Here is a 24,387-nt window from a genome sequence, read left to right on the forward strand (position 1 = left end):
GTAAAATATATTATGAAACGCATAAAATATTTCAATAAAACAAGCCTCTATATATAATTATTTATTAGTTTTCTCCTTCAACAAAAGTATCTACATCGACGGCAGCTTTCTTAGATTTCTTCCCTCCTGGTACTTTCGCATTGTATGCTTCCGCAGTCCGTTTCCTTAATAAACTGATATCCTCGTTGTCGTCGCTTTGGTCCGCCCACTCCAGTACCAACCGTCTTCCGTAAAGATGCGTTGATTGGCACAAAGCCTCAAATGCGGACTAAAATGGCATAATTTTAGAAAAAGCTTTATAGTTGACATTTAAACCACCCACATACAAATTGAGTCATAACATGAATTGAACCCGCATTATTGTAATAAGATCATCAATATGTTTAAAAAATCATATATTATAAGAGCAAAGATATTAATAATTATACCAAATATATGTCAAAAAAAGATTAGTAATCATGTTAGTGTTTAATACCTTTGCGTCTGCTTTGGAATAAAAGTCGACGAATGCGAATCCTCGATGTTGGTCGCTGCCCGCTGTCAGTTTCTTAGGCAGCCGCAGAGTTTTGATATCCCCAAATGCTCTGTTGAAATGTTATTTTATATAATTTAATATCTAGGTTATTTAAAAAAATAAAAAATGGTTTCTTACAACATGTTTTATCATATTACTACTTTGGCTATAAAATGTTTTTATTGTAGGTACGTTAGAGAATATTCCATCTCAATTTTTTTAGATATTTAAGCGTAACGATATTTAAAGAATATAATTTTAGATAATAGACTATTTATTTCCTAAAAAAACAATTTTCAACAAGTTTCTTTAGAATGGGATATTTGATACGATCTAGTATCATCAAAATATTTTATGTTACATACTTTTACCACGTTATCAATTATCAAATAAGTACATATATTATCGCAGTATTGAATCTAATTAAACTGAGTGTTAAAATTTGTAAAAGTTTATTAGGAACTTTGATAAGGATCTTATCCTTTAATCATTCGTTTTAGTAACATATAGTGTACGTATACATATTGATAGTAGATCTGGTGTAATACATACATTCTGCTTAAGGATACGTGCATGGAAAAGGTGTAGCTATAGAAAATTTAACAAATATCATATAACAAACTAAATATCCTTATTATAGCCGACTATGAATAGAATGTAATTAGATAAATGAATAGTTTGATTATCAAAACTACTATTAAACATAATATATGTATAAACACTGTATATATGCGAGTTACAGCATGGTAGGTGAGGCAGCCAAGTGTTAAGACACTACGATATCCACTTTCCGCCGCATTCTAGAGCCGTGGCGTGTCCAGTGGCGGAACTCACCGCTGCGTTAATTATGTTTATAATATTATTAGCGGCCCGCTCGCGGTTTCACCCGCGTGAACTATGTTATTATTAATTTTTGTCTCCATGACTTGAGACAAAATTTGAGACTCCTAGCATTTGTAGTAACGAAGTTTCATACAAACTTTCGACCCCAAAAACAACCCCTTAGAAGTCGAATATTGCAAATTCCCGTCTTAGCGAGCACCTACGTCCTATAAGTAACTCCTATGCAAAATTTGAGATTCCTAGCACATGTAGTTTCTGAGATTTCGTGATGAGTGAGTGACCTTTCGATTTTATATATATAGATATTGCAATACAATTACCTATATGTCCATTTGTTATTTTCAAAGTAGACAAGAAAAGATACAATAATATACGTCATTCTATTGTAGTATTTTAGATATTAATGTTATTCCTATTTACTTTCTAAAGAACTTGGTTCGTAAAGGTCTTGGCGTGATTTGCGATGGTGGATGAAACAAATAAGTGGTATTATTTTATTGTCCATAGAGAAACGAGGTTACAAAATACGTTACGTAAATTTATACAGTCAATAGATAAACGAAAGCGGATATGTTTTAAATCATAAATAAATAATATGGGAACGTATTATTGTACTTTAATTTTTTTAGACACACGCTGTGTTAGTAGGAATCTAGTGATAAGACACTTAGTTTCCCATATTCCGCCGAATTAAGGAGGCATTTCGTGTTGACTGGCAGGTCTCAACGCCGCGTTTGGCCTAGACACCAGAAGCGAAGAAATGAAAATATTAAATATTTATAAAATATTTAATATATTAAAATAAATAAATATTTAATATATTAAAATATTTTCTCGAAAGGGAATCGAACCTACAACCTATCGCGTTCACAGTCACACACATTGTATAATATATTTATTTAATTCCAACTCAATTATTAAAAATTCGATCCCCCAAGTGGGGATGGAACACACAACCATCGCATATGCAGTTAAACGTTGTACCTACCACTGGACTACTATAGCAGTCAAGATAAAAATTGCAATTATCAAGTAATATTTAAATTACCTGAATATTTCATGCAACTCGTTTCTGTTGGCCTGGAATGGCACATTACGTGCAAGTATTTTTGTTCCATTTTGTATGGTGTCCTTCGTACTTTTCTTTGAAGATTTTACTTCAGTGCTAGAATAAGTTAAAAGAAATTAATCAAACAAATCTGGAAAAAATATATTTAAATATCGAAATTATTTATAGCATATTTAATACTATAATTTCCATCGTTGCTTTTTCTCGTCCTGAAGTTAGATTTTCTCAAATTTTGAGCGGAAGTAAATAAAAGTAAGATGAAATCTAAAAAACATATTTGCGCAGCCACCTGCAGGTAACTTTAGGGCGGCTTTAGTTTACAATCATTTGTTTTTTACAACATTCATATTTTTTTTAATATTCTCGATTTTACTCTTATATAATGAATATATACATATGAACCTTTCTCCTATATCACTCAGTTTACTATAAAAATTCGTTGTACAGCTTTAAAGATTTAAGCAAACCATAGAGAGAAATCTTTTATACTCGACAAAGTAGAAACACTAAAATAATAATTTATAACATATCATAAATTAATCTGCTAATTTAAAGAATCTTCACGACAATGGAAAAGCAAATCAAAGGCAAATTATAGCTTAAAACCACTATTAATACTAATGTATTAATAGTTTGTTATATTTATTTATAAAAGTACTTACTTATTTCCTCTCTCTGATCGTTTTAATTCTAAAGTTTTACCATCAAGTGTGGAACTTTGAAGTTCTTTTAAAGCTTCGTTTGCATGTTCCTTTCTAACATACTGAATAAATCCATAGCCCATTGAAAGGAAGTTTCCTGGATTTTTTGGATCCTTTTTCTTAGCGATTGTTACACTATATATTCTACCGCATCCGGCGAAATGCTGTTAGTAAAATAATAATTCATATAAATAATATTTATACAACGATCCCAGACGTGAGTATTAAGGTCGTCATTCTAAATGAGACTCGGCTGGATACGACTGCTGTGTGCCTAAACACTGGATGACCTAATACCTTGGATGGAAAATCTCTACCGATTGGTCTCCAAACTCAAGAACGGGAATGGGCCTAACAAACCGGACATATCAGGGTGACTTGGACCATTACAGATCTGACTGGTGAAACAGTATTTGCATTGGTATACCGATTTACTGTTAACGTGGGTTGTGGGTTCAATCCCTACTCGGGGCAATGAGTTATTTTAATTTCCCCGCTTTAATATAAGACAAAGCGGCTTTGGGTCCACAACATGTCCCGAATTCGGGCAAGAGTGTTTAATATTAAATTTTCTATTGCCACCCTACTATATGGGATAAATTGTGAGGCAGAAACTGATGTATATTTAAAATCAATAATAGTAACTGTTGTATTCATAAAAATTATAGGCTCGATATAATTTAATTAATACGGTAAAAATACCACTTACTTCTTTTAAAGATTTCTCTGTAGTTTTGAAATTAAGATTTTTAACAAACAATGTTGTATCGTTATCGGGAACTTCTTCTTCAACGGTATCTTCTTTAATGTCCTCATGACTATCAATTTCTTTACTAATAATGTTAATTGCAACATTTTTAGATTTTTCTTCATTAATTTCAACATGTTTAGAATTTTTATTATTATCTGTTTTACCATCAGTGTCAATTTTATCAATATTTTCCGCTTTCGCTGATTTAACAAAAATATTTTCTGGTGCCCATTCTAAATATAACGGGGCCGATTTAAATTGTGAATAGGCTAATTTAGTAAACGCTCTTTTCGCTTCAAATGGTTCTATAAAATCGACTAGTGCTGTTATACCGTGATTTGGCATTAAGAATCGGGATAAATGACCGTGCTTCACGAATAACGCTCTGATTTCCTCTTTATCGGTACCGGCTGGTAAGTTTTTGACTAATATACACGTTTTCGATCTTTTTTTGGCTTGCTACTGAGAAAAAAAATGTTTTAGTAATACCAACTACAAATAATAAATTTTGAAATATCTGTTTATGGTTTCTATCACTTTTAAGTTTTATTTATTAGTAGATATATTATAATGAAAAATATGTACAATATATGTAACATTTTAATATTGCTAAGCTTTTTAAAAAGCGCCTATAATTGGAACGGTTGTGAAAATTGGGCGGCAAGTGGTTAATGGAGTGTTAAAGACACTTCATTTCATTTCTATACCATAGGTATTGTGTGAGTATGAGAAGTTGAAAATTACCTTATTAAAAGCTTCTAAATACACTCCATTGCTCTCAAGGAACTTTTTAGTTTCGGCAACTAACTGTGTCTCTCCCAGCGCGAGTCTTACAGCAGCACTAGTGTCTAATTTAAATAAAAGAGAAGAAAAAAAAAGTTATTTTCTAGAAATTAAAAAATAACAGGCTTCAAATTGAACAAACAGCCTATATAACGACATTCGATTTAACAACTTTTATTAAGCGTCGGTTGATTTTGGTTGGTAAAAACTAAAAACGGAAATAAGGCCGCTATAGTACAGAGGCAGTCTGACGTGATGAGACGTGTTTAAAACACGACAATTGTGGATTCGAACCTTACTCAGAAGAATGAATTATTTTCATTTTATAACACTTGGTAACAAGATAAAGCGCGATATTGTCTTTCGTCGCTCAACAATCAATAACCTGAAAACAAAGCAGTGCGTGAAGAACGGAGAGTTTCTTATCACTAAGCTCCCTTTGCTACCCTGCTATATGCGCGATACAGCGTGTTACAAATTAAAAAAACACACTTGTATTAGAGTCGTTGAATAGTTGCTCCTTAGTAGTATTATAGTTAGCGGCGACAACGTCTGCCACAGCGTTAGTGCCGAGAAACAAAACATTCCAGTTGTGAGAGGACTTCGCTAATTTCTTCAACTGTTTCGCCTTCTTCTCTTTGAATGATAAACCTTCTGTAAATAAATAAGTGTAAATTATTTAAAAATCAAATGTGTTTTATATATGATTCGATATTTTGTTGTTCGATAACCTGAATTTTGATTGTATTGACTTGAATTTTGAAGAATCATGAATTTTGTATGTAAGATAAATCAAGTGTGTAATCCAATAATAAATTAATATCAATAAGTGAATGGCAAAGACGCGGTGTTGCGCGCCGTAACGCACGTCCGTACGTAATGCTTCTAGAATTCGGCGGAAAATGCAGAACGGAGTGAGTGAGTGTCAGAATTGTATGCGAATAAAGATACTTTAAACATTGTTATTGTTTAGTTTATGAGGTCTTATCTTGGCACTAGGTTTAAAAAACTTGAAATATTGTATTACTTATACATAAACCATTATTTTTAGTGTAAATAAGGTAAAAATCACCAACCTATTACTGTAGAGACTTTATCAAATAAAAATAGTCATTATAAATGTATAAGCAAATACAATAATTTCCATTACGCAATAAGCAAGTGGACTTTATGAACGTACCTTCGTCTTCATCATCAGGTGTCTCGGTCCTAGCTGGTAGCAAGTGCAACATTCTCCCACAAAATGTCGTCCCGTCTAGCTCTGAGAACGCTTTGACCGCGTGCTCGGGCATCACAAACGTGACCGTCGCAAATCCCTTCGGCTGTCTAAGGAAAGGATCTATTGGCATGTTTACTTCAGCTAGGGGACCTAGAAATTTTACAATTGGAGTTTTATAAAAGTTATTTAGTCATTTAAGTACAGCAGTACTTAATAAATAATTATCTCTAACATATAAAACCACGAAAAACAAAAAATATTAGATATTGGAATTAATGTCGTTTTTGAGAGACAAACAATGTTATATTTTAATTGTTTCAATTTATATAAAAAAATGATTAATAAAACATGCATTATTGTTGTTTTTTTTTCATCTTCATTAGAATATCTTTTTGAAAAATAGAGATTCCTGTGAGACATTTCACGATTTAATCCAATTTTTATGTAGTAAAATTAAATCATGTGATAAGCCAAAGGCGCAATATCAACAGAATACAGGGGATAGCTTAGAATTTTGAGTTTTTTGATATCATATTTTGTACATGGGAGCAATGATGATCGTATCGAAGCCCGGTTAACGTTTAATATATGAAATGATAATTTTCATATAAATTCTTTTACCGTGTAGCGCAACCTGTAGAAATTTTCGTAGTGGGGGTTTATTTTTTTACTTTACAATAATAATATGCAATTGAGTAAGAAAATGCTTAAATTTTCTTTACTTTGATCTTAAGATCTTTTCGTGTAAATATGTATATAAATATAAATCATATATAAATTATAAATCCTTAACCTATCATTAATTTAAAAATATTGAATTCAGATACTCACCATATTTTTCAAATAAATTTGCCACTTCTTCTTCAGACACTACATAAGGCAAGTTTCTTACAAATATACTGCCACTTTCCCCAATGCTTTCTTCATTACCTTCTCTCTAAACAATGAGATAATTTATTTATATAACAAAATAATAATTTGATTTATATAACTAATTATTTGAATTTAGACCAAAATTTATATTAATTTATTAGCATTTACAATTTTTTTATATTTAGTCATCTGTAATGCCCGTTAGTTGTTGTCTCTTGCCGTGTGATGTAAATAATGATTTCTCCAAGCGGAGATTGCATCAGTTACAGTCAGTTGTGGTTATGATTACCACTCGCAGAAATCATTTTCAATTCCTCGCTCTGATAGCAAAACAAAGTACGACATTGATTTCCACCACTCAACACGCATCACCTTGAAAATTGAATGGAAATTGTTCCCCCTGCCTGCTGTATGCGGGATACGGCATAAAAGAAAAAAACTCCATTAAATATTAGACAAAACAAATATTTGTTCCTGTTGGTATTTATATATAGTTACCTCCTTTCTTCTAACAATATTTTTCTGTTCCTCTTCTTCTGCTGCTTTTTTAGCTTTGTCTTCATACTTATGTACATGTAGTTGATGGCTTCCTAAGGTAAAGTTAATGTATTTTTTAAAATTAGGTTTTAAGCATATTTATAGAAAATAAGCACTTTTAGCATATTTATAGAAATTAAGCCTTATTAATGTTTTATTTTAAAGATGCTATATAATCTCTTTTTTTAGGGTAACCTTTAAAGTTGTGTACGCAATTAGAAACTTCGATATATTCCCACTCGAAAGTGGCGAATGGAAGTGTCATAATGTCTTAAGGTTAGGTTCGGTTCCCTCTACCTACCTTGAAATTTGAACATATAGTCCACACTCAAATCCACACTTCTTGGAAACCGTCCAAGTGCTCTGACCACTAAATTAAACATTTATTATCAAGATAGTTACAACACATTTAATATGTTAGTATTTCTGTAAGGATATTTTTAAAAAATTCCACAACCCAAAAATCATTGGTGAGAATGATCATTTTGCAAAAGTGAATGTTGTTTATAAATTTTACACTTATTAAGTGTTATGCCATATTAGAGATAAAAAAATAACAATAAATATATCTAGTTTTGATATATAACTGTATACAAACTAATATAAATAAATACCTATGAACAGTTTATTCTTGGTGAGAGCCTTATTAAGTTCCTTCTCTGTTCTAAATCCTACATAGCAAAATCCAGCCACTTTTTTTCCCTTGCCTAATGGTAATCTTATTGAAAAAGGCACTAAGGGTTTGAAAAACCCTTTTATATCTTTTTTTTTACATTTGAATGGCAAACCTGTTAGCTGAAATAAATAAAGAATAATATATAATATATACAACAAAAAATATATTTATCTAAATATATTTTTTGTAAATTTCATAAATTTAAATATAATAAGAATGAACTTTAAGCTTAATTTCATACAGTTGTACTTACTTTGACATAGAACAAAGGTCTATTTCTTATTTTTTTTGGTTTGTCTTCTTTATTTTCCTCTGTTTCTTGTGTTACCTCTGTGAATCCATTTTCTTTTTTCATAAGTTTTTTCATATACTGTAATACAACACATTTTTCATACAATATAGTTAATTATGTGAAACTTTATGACCTCAATATGCAATTGCAAGTCTGTATTTACATTTAAGTTACCAAGAATTTCTTAAAAAAAACATTTGTATAATTTTATCTCAATAGCTGCTAAATCAATTTTATTAGACCTGATGTCTATTTATGTGTTAGCTTCACACTGTATCCAGCATATAGCAGGCTAGGCAGACAGAATCTAGTATTGAGACATGCTGTTCCTCACTTTCCCTCCCAATATTTGTGACATTGCATGTTGAGTGACGGAATTCAACATCATGCTGTCTTGTTACCACAGAAAGTGCAAAAATATAATTCAACACAGTGGAATAAAATGTACTTTATCTTTTAATATCACAATTTTATTTAAATTTTTAGAGAAAGCCAAATTATGTTAGTATCAGGTCTGGAAGTGAATGTATGATAAGTTTTCAAATTTACTCTTAAAGAAAATTAGTGTACCACCTTTCAAAGTTATAATTAAAAATAATCAAGTAATAATACCTCTAAATCACTTATTTGGGAGTTAGCAACTTTTGATATTTTTTTGCTTTCTATTTCTTTATTTTCGCTAGTAATATTGGAAGTCGATACTGTTTCTTCTTGAGTAGAATTTTCTTCTTCAACACCACTATCTTCATCACTTTTATTACATTCTTCTAAAGCATTTTTAATCCAAGAAGATTTTTCATTAACATGTGCTTCAATAAACTCCGCAAACAAAGGATCATTTTTGTGCTGAAATAAAAATATAAAGTTTATAATACCGATTTTTTTAATTACTACAAATAAAGTATAAATGTTTAGTTTACTTTTTTCAATAGTGCTTTTATTTTATTTTTGTTTTTTTCTTCTTTGCTCAACTTATTTTTGTTAGGCTTAGCATTCTCGGGAGTCTCATCTTTATGTATTTTTTTATAAGCAGTACTATCAGTTGCATATTTGCTCCATGCTCTGGGTTTTTTTTCATCTCCTAGGTTAGCACAGATTTGTACATTGATTTTCATGCTATTTATAAAAGTTTCATCAAAATGTTCTCTTGCCAGTGATGCTTGTTCTTCGGTTCTATATCCAATAAAACCAAAATTTCTAAACTTTCCATTTTTTGTATATTTTAGTTGTACATCAGTGACTTCTCCCTTCTCTCCAAAAATCTCTTTTAACTTATCCGTAGTTACCTAAAATTTAATAATTATTAAATCAGTTCTATAGGTTAAGATTAAAATAAGTCAATATTATATTATTTTACCTTGTTAGGTAAGTTCTTAATAATTAAACGTGACATTATTATTAACTTAGTTAGTTGAAATTGATGTCTAAAACTTTATGAAAGTAGTCATATTCTATTTGATTTAAAAGTATTATGTTTAATAGAATCTTCGCCTCGGGTTAATATACTTTTCAAAATCAAAACAACAACACGTGAAATATATGTCAAAATTGACTTCTTATTAATATAAGCTTCATAATGTGATAACTTAGTGATGTGCCAACAGGAGATCAATAATTTCGAGGAGCTACTAAAAGGTTACTGTATAATGGGGTAGACAGAAACATTTTAAGACTTTAAATAAACGTTAAATATAAAAGCTATTAAATTAGGGTATGAAGTAGTGGTACTGGTTTAACAATAAATACATGGTAAAATGTGTTTTATACTCATAATATATTATGAAATACAACAATATTATTCATTTAAGACTGGATGTGGTGTCAATGGATACGTCAATATGTCATATTTGATTAAATAATATACCTATAAAAATGAATAAGGTTTATGAATATATAGAGGCCGTCGTGGCACAAAAGGTGTGACTGTAACGCGACGGTTGTGGGTTCGATCCCTCTCGAGGAAATGAAATATTCATTTAAATATATATTTACATTTCTTCAATCTGGTGTCGAGGCAAGCGCGCGGCGTTGAGTTCCGCCAATCAACACGCAAAGCCGTAGGTATTAATTTATTAAGTTATTAATTCATATCTCGATACAAATTGTTTTATAAAATAAAATGTAAAGCTTATTTTAAAGTTTACAATGTTTCTGCATTGTAAAAATCTAACTCAAACAATGTAAGTCTTAAATTGTTTCTTTTGACTTTATTTACTTACCGATATTACTATTGTAATAGATATTGAAATCATTTTTTTTGTCTTTATGTTGGCACTACCGTTCATCTGCCTCATGCTCAAGTCAGCCTTTAGTGACGTTAGGTAATTGCAAATTCAGGATAAACATAAAATTTTGTTACTTTATATTTTTTCATTGAACATATTGTGTTTATTGATCTTGTATAAGTTCCTAAAATACATTAATATATCTTATTTCTACGGTTTATAAGAAACAACGTTGATCCAAAATGTCAACGGCTATGACTTTTGGACAAAAACAATTCATCCCTACACCTCCTGATAAAGGCAGTTTCCCTCTTGATCATGATGGACTTTGCAAGAAAGTTATGGTTAAATATATGAATTGTTTATATAGTAACAATAGTAATAATTCTATGTGTCGAGATGAAGCTAAAGACTATTTAGCTTGTCGCATGGAACACAATCTTATGGCAAAAGAAGATTGGACTAAATTGGGTTTCGACGAAAGCAATGTGCAAATAAAAAATAATAATAAATAAACTGAAAAGCAAGATATAGTAATAGTATTTATTAAAGTATTATATAAAATATTTGTCTTTTACTTTATCTAATCATTGAGGATTAATTATAAAAAAATATAAGATATATTCGAATTATAAAAAGAATCGACGTCAGTGGTGGCACTGGGGCACAAAGGGTGACTGTAAAACCGACTGGTTGCGAGTTTGATCCTGACTTGAGATGAAATATCTATTTAAATTTATATTTCCATCTGGTGTCAAGACAAAAACCCTGAGTAAAAACTCGTTGAGTTCTGCCACTCAACACACAATGGCTCCAGAATTTGGCAGAAAGTGGGGAACAGTGTCCTAACACTTAAAAATTGGTTCCTTCTGCCCACCTTGCTTTGTGGGGGGTGCAGTGTGAAGCTAGTGTTCAGACATTTTCCGCCGGGTTCTGGAGGCATTGCATGTTGAGCATGCATTTTATATAATCATTTCATGGGAAAGGTTACTCTTTATATTTTTTTTTGTTTTGTTGAATTATTGAGGGTAATGTAAACTTTGTTGTATAAGTTTTGACGATGGGTTTTTATCTTTTTATGCCTAAAGATTTTAAAAATTAAAATTATTTCAAAATAACAGTGAAAAGTTATTTATTTTTAATATACATATACAGAATAAGGTGTGGCTTACTTTGTGCTATAAAATTACCAGAACAAGGTACTTATTTTTTAGTTTATTTATTTAAGATTTTATATAATATTTGTGAACATTATATAATCATTCATCATCATCATCAATCATTTTGAATTTTACATTTAAATTTAAAAAAGTAATTTGAAAAAAAATATCTTCTACATCAAGAACTAGTAAAGTTAATGTTATAGTAAAATATGTTATAACAGTATTTTTTATTAGTGAAATGCCGTATAATTTAAATGCTCTATGTTCGTGCTATATTTCCCATATGGTAGCAATGGACAACTTGATGTCATAACATTTTTCATATTCTGCTAAATCATTTTGTTAAGAGTTGTTTTATCAGATTTCTTTTTCTACAAATAGAAATGATTCATTCTACAAATAAAAGAGAAGATGAAATCATAAAAAAATCTTTATTTGTTCATAATTACTTAGTCTAAGAGTTACTATAAACTGCAATTAAAATTTACTGAGTAGCATTTATTTTAAAAGCTTACAAATTTTGAATTATTTTTATTGCCAATGGCATTTCAATAAAAGTAAATATCACAGTTATTATTATATTATTTGTGACCAAAACATACTGTTATAACTATCTATGAGTCTATATGAATGAAATTAAGATAAAATATGGGATGCGAAGCAAGTTGGCCATTATTTTGTTAATGCTAAAGCTTTTTTTATTATAAAATATGGGACATATTTTGCTGATTGCACAAATTTATGATTAAATTGTTTTACAAAGTAACATAATGGAAGAATATTACTATATTAATGCAAATCTAGTAAACTTTAATTTCGATAGTCATACAACATTTATGGACAACACCATATAAAAATAAATTTAATTAATTCTGTACAATAACTAACTATTGAAAGCACCATATTTATTCTGGAAAGCTATTGACACATTCATGCATGACTGTTTGTTACTGTAAATATTTCTAAACAGTGATTTAATTAATAATATGGACATTATCTTTTTTTTTTACCATTGTAGATGAATAACTTTTAATAAAATACTTGACTATTTGTAAAGTATAGATTAGGACACTTTATTTGTTTCTTATTTATAGCACATACAAAGACGATACAATATAATTTTAACAGTAAATGTCACAATCAAGTAATGCAAAATAACTTAATTCTATTAATATATAAAAATTATTAAGTTTTGATAAAAGTTATTCATAATGTATAAAAATCTACTGCTACATATATTACAAATTACAGAATATGTGAACCTCTAACCAGCATATGAGTAGTTGTTATCATACAAAATAGTTTTATGTTTTAAAAGTTATACATTATATAATTTACACTTCATCTTCGAAGGTTACAATATATCTCTATTAAGGCATACGTGTGGATTCCATAATACTTGTATACAATTATTAAATATTAACAAATATTTTATACAATTAATTATTATTTCATAATGTTTATTGTTTAAAAGAAAATAATTTGTTTCACAATAATTATCAATGAACAATGTTACTTTATTTTTAATAACTTAAATACTGACATCAAGAGATTACCTGTACAGAAGCTAAATAAATGGTGTTATATACCTTACATTTATAAAATGAAAACTCGATCATGTTGAGATCAAAATGTACATACATTAATACAAAATTATAACGAAATGCCTCATTCCTAATATTACACTAATAGTATGTAAATGTATTTTACTTTATATACAAAATCAATAATTTACTTACTAAGACAGGCAGTGCATGATTTGCGCAATTACTTATTCATAGGTTTGCGTCAGACATTATCGATATGTACTTGTCGATTCACATTATACATATTTAATCTAAATTACACAACAATAAAAATAGTGGCACACTTATTAATATTACAAATTACTTATTTACAACTTATATTGAAAGACCGTCAATATTAATAATATAATAGAAGTACAGTATTGAAGTAAGTAACTTTTGTGTATAGGTGCAGCACTAGGGGAGCGTAGGGTTGAGCCTGGAGCGGGTAGAGCGCGGAATGGGGCACGCCGTCCGGCGCGTTCATTGGGGCACGACATCCAAAATGGTGCTGATGGATGTTGCCGTTCATGTTCTACCCGCATTTGTAAGTCGTTAAATTTCCAAAAACCTTTTCCTTTGAAGAAATAAGTTTTGCCTGCAAGGAAAAATATATTTTTAATGTTTTTTTAAAGTACAATTAGGTGTAAAAGTATAATTAGGTGCCAAATACGAGTTAGGTGAAACTAAAATTCATTCATAAAGAAAATAATTTACCATCTTTCCATTGGAACACGCTGTCGATATTATACCCAACACCTTTCCACATCGCCATATCGCGAGGATAATCAAGTTCAACACGCCCTATATCTTCATCAAACCTGTAAAGTTCATATAAATAAAAAGATTATTATAACATGTATAGCTAAAAGTCGTGACATATACTAATACATACAATTAGTTAATGTTAATGGAAAAATTAAATAATATAGTATGTACAGCCAGCACATGTTACAGGTTAATCATCAGATTAATTAAAATTTGTATAAAAATGTATTCAGGTCAGTCGTGGTGCAAAGGCACAAGCGTGCGACTGTAAACGCGACAGGTTGTGGGTTCGATTCTCACTAGAGAAAATGAAAATATTAAATTTTTCATCTCGCTTCGCTCTGGTAATGAGTGTCACTTAACACGCAATGTCTCCATAATTCGGTGGATAGTAGGGAGCGGAGTGTTTTAACACTAAACTCCTTCTGCCTACACTGCTACATGCGGAATATAGCGTGAAGAAAAAATACTTTAATATAATAATAATTTTTAGGGATGTAACTTACTTCCAATACATGGTGCCACTGTAAAAGTATGTTTTGCCATTATGACCCCAAACCATGGCCGCGTCCAGTTTATCTATGCTTGCAGGTAATCCTAGTTGTACTAAGTTTTTAGGATATCCCGGTAACAAATATTGTGAATCAAACAAGTACAGTTCCTTGCCTAAAATAGAACATATACTATTTAAGAAATGATAGCAAAATACAAATTGATACATTCCTTTATCTAAGAAAAGTATTTAAATGTTTATAATTCAAATATTTATTACATTTAACTTACCAACAAAAATAGCTATTTTACGATCTGGTCGCTCATAAACAGCATCAACGTGTGTCAGATTTTTCGGAAGTTCCGACCACATCCTTGATATTTCAATTGGATAGCCCGTATAACGACCATTTGCACCTATCCTCCAATGATACTAAAATGTATTGCATTTGTTAATATTATTTATTAGCAATAATTTTAAAGAATAAAAAAATCAGGTTTTTAAAAAACACAGAAATACAAATTTGTATAAAGAAATAATTACCCGATTTTTGAAAATAAAAAGTTCACCCCTTATGAGAGAAACAGCATCGTAACTAGTATCACAAGTATCTGGCTTATCTGATGGCGGTGTTGGTTTTACCGTTGTCGTTTTAAGAGGATAATAAGGTTTTTTCTTTGGATAATTTTGGTCAGAGTCCGTGGGGTAATTGGGCTTTGGGTGGCTTGGATATTCGGGACGAACGTGAGGATAATGAGGGCGGTAAGTTGTTGCATGGGTCGTGCTTTCGGTGGTGCGGGGATAATGATGAGTGGGCCTCCGTGGATGTTCCTCTGTAGTGTTGTAATGACGACGATCTGGATAGTAGGGATTCCGGTCGGGATAATTTGGTCTCTCGGGATAATTTGGTCTCTCGGGATAATTTGGCCTTTCAGGGTAATTCGGTCTTTCAGGATAAGATCTATCAGGATAATTTGGCCTCTCAGGATAGTATGCTGGGTATTTGGTTGGTACACGAGGACTATAAGGTCGATGTGTAGGATATCTATGAATGTGAGGTCTTCTTGTTGTGGTTGTAGTAGTTGTTGTAGTTGTAGTTGTGGGCGGCGGCGTTTCTATAGGCCTATAGTAAGGTATTTTAGCCCATGGTCTTTTAACTTTTGGCCCTAAAAATAAAAAGTTACTCATTTAATTTATGTAAAATATATAACAAAACAATACATTTAAGATTATTGTTATTATAGGGTCTTACCATACATTTGTTGAATACCATTCCTGTCATCTTCTGGTAAAACGAAATTGGGCTGTATCCCTTGGTACCATGGAAACATAAGCGCGCCCTTTACTGAACTATGACTGAGGCCGAGCGAATGTCCAAATTCGTGAACGGCCACAGCGAACAATGACGTTCCTGTAAAACATTGCGTTAATATTGGTCAATGTTTGAACACGAACAGGGAAATACAATACAAAGCGTCGACATATCCGCTGTTTTGGTGAATTATCACGCGTGCGGTGTTATAGGCCGACCTTAGTACGGTGCTGCGGTCGGGCCTCGTATTGGGTTCCGATCGTGTTTGTACTACATGCATCGAGCGGGATTACGTAGTCGCTACTGTGATATATTCCGAGTGCTCTATTTCTAAGCCTTATAATGACTATGTATTATATTGTTGTCCTTGTTTATGACAAGTATTATTGAATATAGGTATAGTATAGTTAAAAATTTTGATATATAGCGATATATACATATATATATATATACTAGCGGCCCGCTCGCGGTTTCACCCGCGTGAACTATGTTATTTCTGTCTCCATGACTACGTCCTAGTGACGTCTATGCAAAATTTCATTTGTAGTAACGAAGTTTCATACAAACTTTCGACCCCAAAAACAACCCCTTAGAAATCGAATATTGCAAATTCCCGTCTTAGCGAGCACCTACGTCCTATAAGTAACTCCTATGCAAAATTCCAGACTCCTAGCACTTGTAGTTTCTGAGATTTCGTGATGAGTGAGTGACCTTTCGATTTTATATATATAGATTTATTTCTTCTTGCGAAAAACACTCTATAAGAAATGATTTATCCCAACAATAACGTTAAGAGGATTTTTTAAAATTGTAGTTAGATTCATCAATAACTGTATAACGTACCAAAATATTGAATTATTATTATCTTATAACTTTACAGGTTGTGTACAAATATTATACTGTGCAACGGCATGACAGATTTACTCTTATAGTAGTATAGTAATATTTCCTAGTTGATATATTAGGCATTTCGGGACTTAGTCCAGAATAATATAGTGTCTTGTATGACTCTATAATTATGTACCTTATATATATCTTGCCTAAATGTCTAGATAGATTACTTGTTTGCCGAGCTTGATCATATTATAATAACAATCTCATTAGTAGAATTTGTTAAAACATTGAAAAACAAAAAAACAAAATTGTATTTGTATGTACCTAGCGTGGGATTCTAATTATTAACTATGAAAAAAAAATGTTTTTTAAATATTTCATTTGTGATTTTTCTGGTCTTACCTTCCTCTTCGTCGTTATTAGGTTGCAAGAGCCACAGTTCATCATCATCGAAATGAGCATCACCACCACGACCTGTTCCCGGGAAAAATGCGTGCGCAAGGACTGAACCCCGACCGTCGAAGGGATACGCATCATCATGATATCGTCTAAAAGAATATTAAAAAAATATATTAAAAAAAGCTGGTAATGTGAAATATTCTACATTGTAAGCAATATGGAGAAGACTCTAAACAGATATTCGTTAAAAAAGCTTGTGCAACGCCATCAGAATTCCCAACGAGAGCTCTTGAAAATTGTTCATCGAAACTATAAAACTCAGCTTCGTCGTCTTAAGACTAAACGCTAGTTGGCGATATAAACTTCTATTCGAAAGAGGGCAATTATGAAGATTAAAATGGCTAAGATTGTCATAATGATAGCGGAGGAAGCTACTTTAGTAATTGTGCAAGTGGCTACTGTCATCCGTATGTTTGCATGTATATGTCTATTTATCTACGAATTTGTGTATATTTTATATAGGGAGTCATTACAATGAACGTTTTTCTGTGGCAATATCTTATTCTTTATCTCGGTTTTATTTAAGTAAGCTATAACATAACATCATTCACTTATATTTATGTAAATTACATGATGAGCTTCGCATATGAAAATAGAGTAATATATTCATTTCAACAGAACTGCGGCCGACATCGAGTCTGCACAGCAATCAAACTTGTCTCCCTCGGGACCTTCTCGGACACTGGCAATCTAATCATTTTTCGTGCAAACAAAATAGCTGAAAGACCTTGTCCATGAATATTTCACGGAGTATTAGTAGAACGCTATAGAGCTTCTGCGGGAAAGTTTTGCCATTAGTCGATATTGGCGGTGAAGTATAAAAGTACTTTTCGATGTATCGATATAAGCTCACATATGTACGTATCGTATGTGGTGATGATCGCACTTGCGAGTTGCGACTCATTGCTTTTATGTGAATAATAAAATGTGAAAGGGATTGAGAACGATAAAAGTAGACGAAATACCTTTTACTTGTTGTAGATTCTACAATCATGCAATAAGCATATCTACTTTATAGCATTACTTTATAGAATAGTTTACATATTTTGATATATTTTAACTTTAAAAGTATTTTTTTTCGTAAGTTAGGAGACTTTAAAAATGTAAGCAATATTCAAAAGTCTTGTTAATGTCAAAGTGCAATGCGTTACTTAAATACGTAAATATTTGATTTGATTTTGCTGGTCTAGTTATGTAGCGTTTTTCATAATATTGTTAGTCTTAGTAGTTTAAGCGAAGAAAAATAAATGGAAATAAAAACAATAGTTAATTATTTAACTCTTTTTAACTTTTGTTAATTCACCGTGGAATGGTCAAGCGTAGTGCTGATGCTGATAATGAAAAGTTTCTGAGTTTAAGGATGATTTATCGCGTGTATATTGACACATCCACGACATACTTATTTCTATTTTGTAAAAGGCACATACATAGATCTTATTAAGTACATCATTAAAAATTCTATATGTATGTTTAATTATTTGTTTTACAACAACATTCCTGAATGATGTATGTGTAATTTATGCAATACGTGCTGAAAATCGTATAAGTATATAACTTGTATAAATCCTTTATTATCAAGAGATATTTCATTTTATAGGCGTAATAAATCCTGGAGACGCATACAGAAAGTCGTTTAGCTAGCTGTAATCACGGCAGAATAGCGTTGAATTTGCCAACTATCCAATCTGATTAAATTTAATTAAATTAAGCGCTACTTTTTAAAAAACTAGAAGTAATTAGGGATATTTCTTAAGTATTAAAATATATTTTTATGTATACCTACATTGTATAATAAAAATATATTGAATATATTTTTAGTGTCATTTTAATTTAATTTTCTATTACATAAACCGGATTCGAAGGATATTGAAAATACTATTAATTATACATTTAAACATTAGTTGCATATTTATTTAAACAAATTATGCTAAATTAAGCATATTCAAATAAAATTATATTATATACACACAATATTTAACTATTTATTTGCTAACATATGAACATTTATGTATTTGTATTCATTTATTTAACTTGGCGTGAATATCGTAGAAAACGGAAGCTTTTTATAGTGAGTAATATAAGTTAACGGCCCGTATAAACTTTCCATGGTGTCTTATTGATTTATGTCTTATCATATATTTGTTTATGTTGGTTTTAAAATCTAAGGCTTTTAATATAAATATATAGCTTTATAAAGCTATACATAAGAATAATTAAACTTTATCCTTGTAAAATAAGAAAAGGGTAATTGATAAAATTAACAGTAGATAAGCAAGAAAGAAATTATCTAACAATTACACCTTGTCTTTGTTCTGAAAAAAAAGAAACTCGTAAATTGACTAAAACTTCGGAAACGTTATCATACGATATCAGAGCTCGTGTCGAGCATTCGGAAGTATCCCGTCACAACTAATAAAAGAGTGCGCGTGATCCCAACTTGCCGTCGCCTGTGTCTCGACTCGAGAGAAAAAAAAAGAAAAAAAAACTTATGTAGCCCACGCTGAACTTTATGCTGCAAGTTTGCATCGTTCCAAGCAATATGGCGGTCGCAATATGTCCTCGGTGGAGGTTTTTGTCGTCGGTACTTTCTCATATCGTCGTCTACGTTGATCTAATAATAAGCGGAACTTTATCCTACTCTCATACGGTATGCAACTCTTGTTTTCGATTCTGTTTAATTTGTGTTATATTTTTTTTGTTAATTCATTTTTAATAAATATATACTGTTTTCGTTTGAAATGTCATTGTAATTTACACTTTGAATGATAGGAAAGTTATAAAGGAGCAGGAGCACAAGTGTAACTGTAAACGCGAAAGGTTGTGGGTTCGATCCACACTCGAGAAACTGAAATATTTATTTAAATTTATATAACCATTTCTTCGCTCTGGCGCGAGGAAAAGCGCGGCTTTGAGTTCCACCCCTTACATGCCTCCAGAATTCGGCGGAAAATGGAGAACGGAGTGTCTTAACATTAGTTTCCCTCTGCCTACCCTGCTGTGTGCGGGACACAGCGTGAAGCTGATTTAATTTTTTTTTGTAGAATGATATAATGTACGTACTGCACGTACGTTCACTGGAACTGTGTTAGCGACTGCTAATGAAACTCGCACAGCAAGAACGATACAATTTACCGTAAGAAGGAACTATTAGATTAATAGCAAAGTGGATTTAGTAAGTCACGTTCTTCTAGTGAGAAGAAATCGAAAGGGAATAGTGTGCCTTAGTTTTATAAAAACTATTTAAAAATGTCTTCAAAGTGTTCTGTACAATGAAAGTTTATCTAATTTTTTAAATTATGATAATTTATTAAGCTTTGCTACGATCCTATTTATAAAATGCAAGAAAGTTCAAGTTTTTCTAAAATGAGACCTATTTATTATACATATGTGTACATGCAGATTACATAATAAAACCAACATAGTATATTTTTACATTTTAAATAGAAAAACGTATTTTGTTCATATTCTATTGTAATGCGTCGCACGAGAACGTCGCAAATCCCTTTAAATGGATAGGACGTGTCCCCCAAATCCTTACTTGATTATTATTTATTATCATGACAATAAATCAAGGAACGTCTCTTGAACTTTTATTTAAAAATTTGTAAGTGTTAGTTTTTAAATATAATGACGATTATATTCGATTCATCTGTATATTCAGTAAAAGAAATAACATCAACGGAAGGTAATAACTTAAAGGATATACACGTGTCAAGGTGTTGGGAAACGATTTTCTTAAAAACATCCTAAAAGGTAGATGTCACGTCACTGATAAAGCTCTGTGAAGTTCGTACGAGCATTTAGAGAGTGTTTTATGTTCGATTATGGATAGAAAGTAAACTTACTTTGCAAAAGACACGACAATGTCAGCTTCATCCGAGTTGATCTCCGTGAAAGTGAGCCTCGAAGCTTGTTCCCATACGTCGAGAGCGCGAGCAAGCACGCCTCTGGTGCCATGCGGATCCAACTGTGACGGTCGTCGTACTTGAGACAAACTGGAAAAATTATGTTTTATTAGATATATTCACATATTCTTAAGATATCTACATTTATTTGTTACAAGATATAGGTCCAATGGTGTGACTGTAACGCAACGATTGTGGCTTCGATTGTCACTCGAGGGAATTAATTATTATTAATTAATATTTTCATTTCTTAGCTCTGCTACCAAGGTCAAAAATGAAGCGGGTTTATGATATATAATATATTTTAATTAGATTCATTATAATAACATAAAAAAATAACATACAGTTGGTTAAAACTAAACCTACCTATGGAAAAATAATAACATAACATAAATAATTGGGAACATGTAACCTTCTTGGAATAGTATGAAAATATTTGGGCTAACTATTTACGTGGATTACCGCACGAATGCTTTTAATGTTTCTGAATATTTAATGTCGTGGACATTACTGCCGAAACTAGACGAGGCACGCAGCCCGTAAGTACATCGCTAGTATACTCGTATTGAAGCGTGCGGTCGCAGCAGCTTTCGAGTAATGGAATAATCGCATTGTGGACAATTTGACTGACTCGGCCCTATTTAACGGATGTTGCGTTTATTACGTTGGATTTATGCGTTGTCACATTCACAGGGTGATCTCATTAGACTGCACGTAGTTTTAATTAGAGAGCCACGTTGCGGGGAGGCCAGTCGTAGCACAGGGGCGCAAACGCGATCGGTTGTGGACTTGTGGGTTCAATCCCCATTTAAAGAAATTAAATATTTATTTTATTTTTTCGCTCTGGTGTTGAGTCAAAGCGCGGCGTTGAGTTCTGTGACTCAACACGCAATGCCTTCAGAATTTGGCGGGAAGTTGGGAACGGAGTGTCTTTACACTAGATTCCCAATGCCTACCTATGCTTGTGTGCAAGATACAGCGTGAAGCTGATTGATTGAATATGCAGTGTATATTTTTGTATTCATATTTCAGGAATACAATTTGACATAATTTTGACATTTAAGTATGTCATAGTCATAATAAGCTATTTGTGTCATATGATATTCGCGCCACACATTCACTGTATAAAATATCGCTTCCGTGAGTAATTAAAACTAACCGGCGCCGGCTCTGGCCGCTGTTGTAAATAATTATTTCAATAACAATATTAGGGGGCACTTGGGACACATATAAAGAGACATGTTTTGTACGAGCTACGTATGTATGTACTGAAAATTTAATTTCGTTGGTTATTCATAACCACATTATGACACAATGTATGAAAATGAAAACTGAGTATTTTACGAGCCATTCACTTTCAAATTATTTATTTCCATCAAAGCTTTAGTTATACACGCACTTCATCAAGCAACTAGTTAACTGCAAAGTTTGAATGAAATTTGCAACCACATTTCAAAGTTAATGTTGTAATGTCACGTTGAAATAATGAGTGCGGTTGAATGCAGAATAAGTTACGCGTTTAATTTAAACAAAGGCATCAAAAATGCCACAATGGAAGCTGCAATATTTATATAAGTACGTGGCAATTATTTACATTTGTAAAAAGAGTTATTTTGTAACTGGATTTAGAAGATGTAAATGTAAATAAAATTACTGTTATATTTTCATTTTAGAAAAACAATATTAAGCTCGTTCAAATTATTAAAATGTCTGTCCTAACAACAATCAATGTTTGATTATACTATCTGATATCCGGGAAAAACGTAATTTTCAAACGTTTTTAGTGAAGTTAAAATATTTTATGGGATCGTAACAGAATTCGTTTGTGTCACGCGTCATACAACAAATAAGTCTAGAGGAATTGAAGGACTTCGAAGCACGTTGGGGCTATTTAAAGTTATGGACAAACAGAAGCCAGTCTTAGGGTTGAGAAACGTGAGCAACGGGGCCACGTGAACACGTGACGTACTGCGTAACGGTGACACGCGCCTGGCCCGGCAACAACCAACACCCATAGTGTCTTCCAATTCTTGAAGTTCATAAAATAAATCAATATTGTACAAGTCTAAATTATATGTATATTTTTTTTACTGAATATTTAAACATAATTATATACGTACTTATAGAGGTGCAGTTGATTTATGTTTCACTTAGTATAAAACTCAAGCCACATTAAATTTGTTGTCGGAGTTTTCACGAGTCAGTCAGTCCGTCGAATCTGGCCAAAATAAGAAACAACAAAAAGACCGTAGACCTGTACATTTGATATTAATTTCAGGTGGATAACTTCACAAGATCCTGATTTCCGTTTTTCCTTTTGCGATACGGAATCCTAAAAACAAATCAATCGACTAAACTAAATTGTAACGAATTCTATTGGTGTTAACATAATTAAAATAAACATTTATTCGTCCATTAAAAATATTTCCGTATAATTTAGCAAAGCGGACAGAGCGTTTATAGCGAGAAATAATAAAACATGCGCTATCATGACGACATGGCGACGTCTTCGCGACGGAACGGACATAATCTAGTTACGATGTCATAACAAAGAGATTTGTAAGCATGAACTTTATGGTCTGTGTCCAACGAGCTAAAATTTAATTTTCCGAAATAATCTGTCAGCGAGTCATTAAAATTATTCGTCTGTGCACGCCCGCCTCCAGTTACATTTGCGCGGCGCGGCGTTAGAAACATGGCGTTAGAGCAACTCAAAATGTCGGGCTCAACACCTCGTTACATAATTTTATTCCCTAATCCACTTGAACATTATGGCTTTTAATCTGTTAAAAAAATATTTGCTCGCAAAAATATTTGTACAGTCAAGACGGACGCGTTGCGAACTAAGGACGAGTTTATAAATGACATTTTATTTCACGGTTGATGTGAGAGAATTAACATAAAAATAATATGCTGTTTGCTGTTCGTGGAATGAGATCTCCCATGGCGATGGCGTATCAAGTCCACGCAACACTGGATGCCATCTACAACGATTGTCAACTTGGTATATTATTAATATAAAATTAAATTTTTGGGATGCATGCACATCTATAATATTTTATTAAATCACACAATTATTTAGATATTCTTTTATATGATTAGAACTAGAGACTCGTGTGCGGTTTCGTCCACTTTAATTTATTGTTTTTTTTGCCCAAGTTATACAAAATCTTTATGTAAATTGTAGTCTATTTATGCTATTGATATATAAGCTGTGTATTTTCATATAAATACGCTCTAGTAGTTTTTGTGTGAAATTGGAACTGTTTGTTGCATCTATCACAATTTATTTATAATATTAATAGAATTTTATAATTCACAAGTAGTTAATATTATTATATTAAAACTTTATTGAATTTTTCTAAATAGGTATTTTCTTTGTATTCACTTCGTATAATTGTTGAG

At 31.6% G+C, this 24,387-nt stretch overlaps 3 protein-coding genes across 3 annotated transcripts in view; 1 reads left to right on the forward strand and 2 right to left on the reverse strand.

Annotated features, from left to right (window-relative positions):
- Window positions 1–48: 48 nt before the first annotated feature.
- Window positions 49–9,832, reverse strand: LOC146534016 (putative RNA-binding protein 19). Its single transcript, XM_085195223.1, has 15 exons — window positions 9,616–9,832; window positions 9,179–9,544; window positions 8,871–9,104; window positions 8,220–8,336; window positions 7,905–8,085; window positions 7,252–7,343; window positions 6,712–6,817; window positions 5,842–6,030; window positions 5,154–5,315; window positions 4,623–4,726; window positions 3,837–4,337; window positions 3,089–3,291; window positions 2,406–2,522; window positions 476–584; window positions 49–268 (listed from the first exon to the last, which is right to left on the reverse strand). The coding sequence occupies exons 1-15, from the start codon at window positions 9,649–9,651 to the stop codon at window positions 65–67; spliced, it is 2,721 nt and encodes a 906-aa protein (XP_085051349.1). The 5' UTR covers window positions 9,652–9,832; the 3' UTR covers window positions 49–64.
- A 689-nt stretch (window positions 9,833–10,521) lies between these two features.
- On the forward strand, window positions 10,522–11,047 carry LOC146534017 (cytochrome c oxidase assembly protein COX19). The gene has a single exon (XM_085195232.1). The coding sequence runs from the start codon at window positions 10,726–10,728 to the stop codon at window positions 10,996–10,998; it is 273 nt and encodes a 90-aa protein (XP_085051358.1). The 5' UTR covers window positions 10,522–10,725; the 3' UTR covers window positions 10,999–11,047.
- A 1,011-nt stretch (window positions 11,048–12,058) lies between these two features.
- Window positions 12,059–24,387, reverse strand: part of Mmp2 (Matrix metalloproteinase 2) — a 121,173-nt gene continuing 108,844 nt past the window's right edge. Inside the window, exons 5-12 of the mRNA XM_085195231.1 lie at window positions 20,923–21,072; window positions 17,021–17,166; window positions 15,725–15,883; window positions 15,016–15,638; window positions 14,763–14,904; window positions 14,486–14,645; window positions 13,929–14,032; window positions 12,059–13,809 (exon numbers count right to left, since the gene is read on the reverse strand). Of these exons, the coding sequence (XP_085051357.1) occupies window positions 13,541–13,809; window positions 13,929–14,032; window positions 14,486–14,645; window positions 14,763–14,904; window positions 15,016–15,638; window positions 15,725–15,883; window positions 17,021–17,166; window positions 20,923–21,072 (1,753 nt within the window). The 3' untranslated portion in view covers window positions 12,059–13,540. The remainder of the gene's footprint in view (window positions 13,810–13,928; window positions 14,033–14,485; window positions 14,646–14,762; window positions 14,905–15,015; window positions 15,639–15,724; window positions 15,884–17,020; window positions 17,167–20,922; window positions 21,073–24,387) is intronic.

Source organism: Heliconius melpomene, chromosome 12 (assembly GCF_056956725.1).
Source record: "Heliconius melpomene rosina isolate 202511_hmr_F chromosome 12, ASM5695672v1, whole genome shotgun sequence".
NCBI lineage: Eukaryota > Metazoa > Arthropoda > Insecta > Lepidoptera > Nymphalidae > Heliconius > Heliconius melpomene.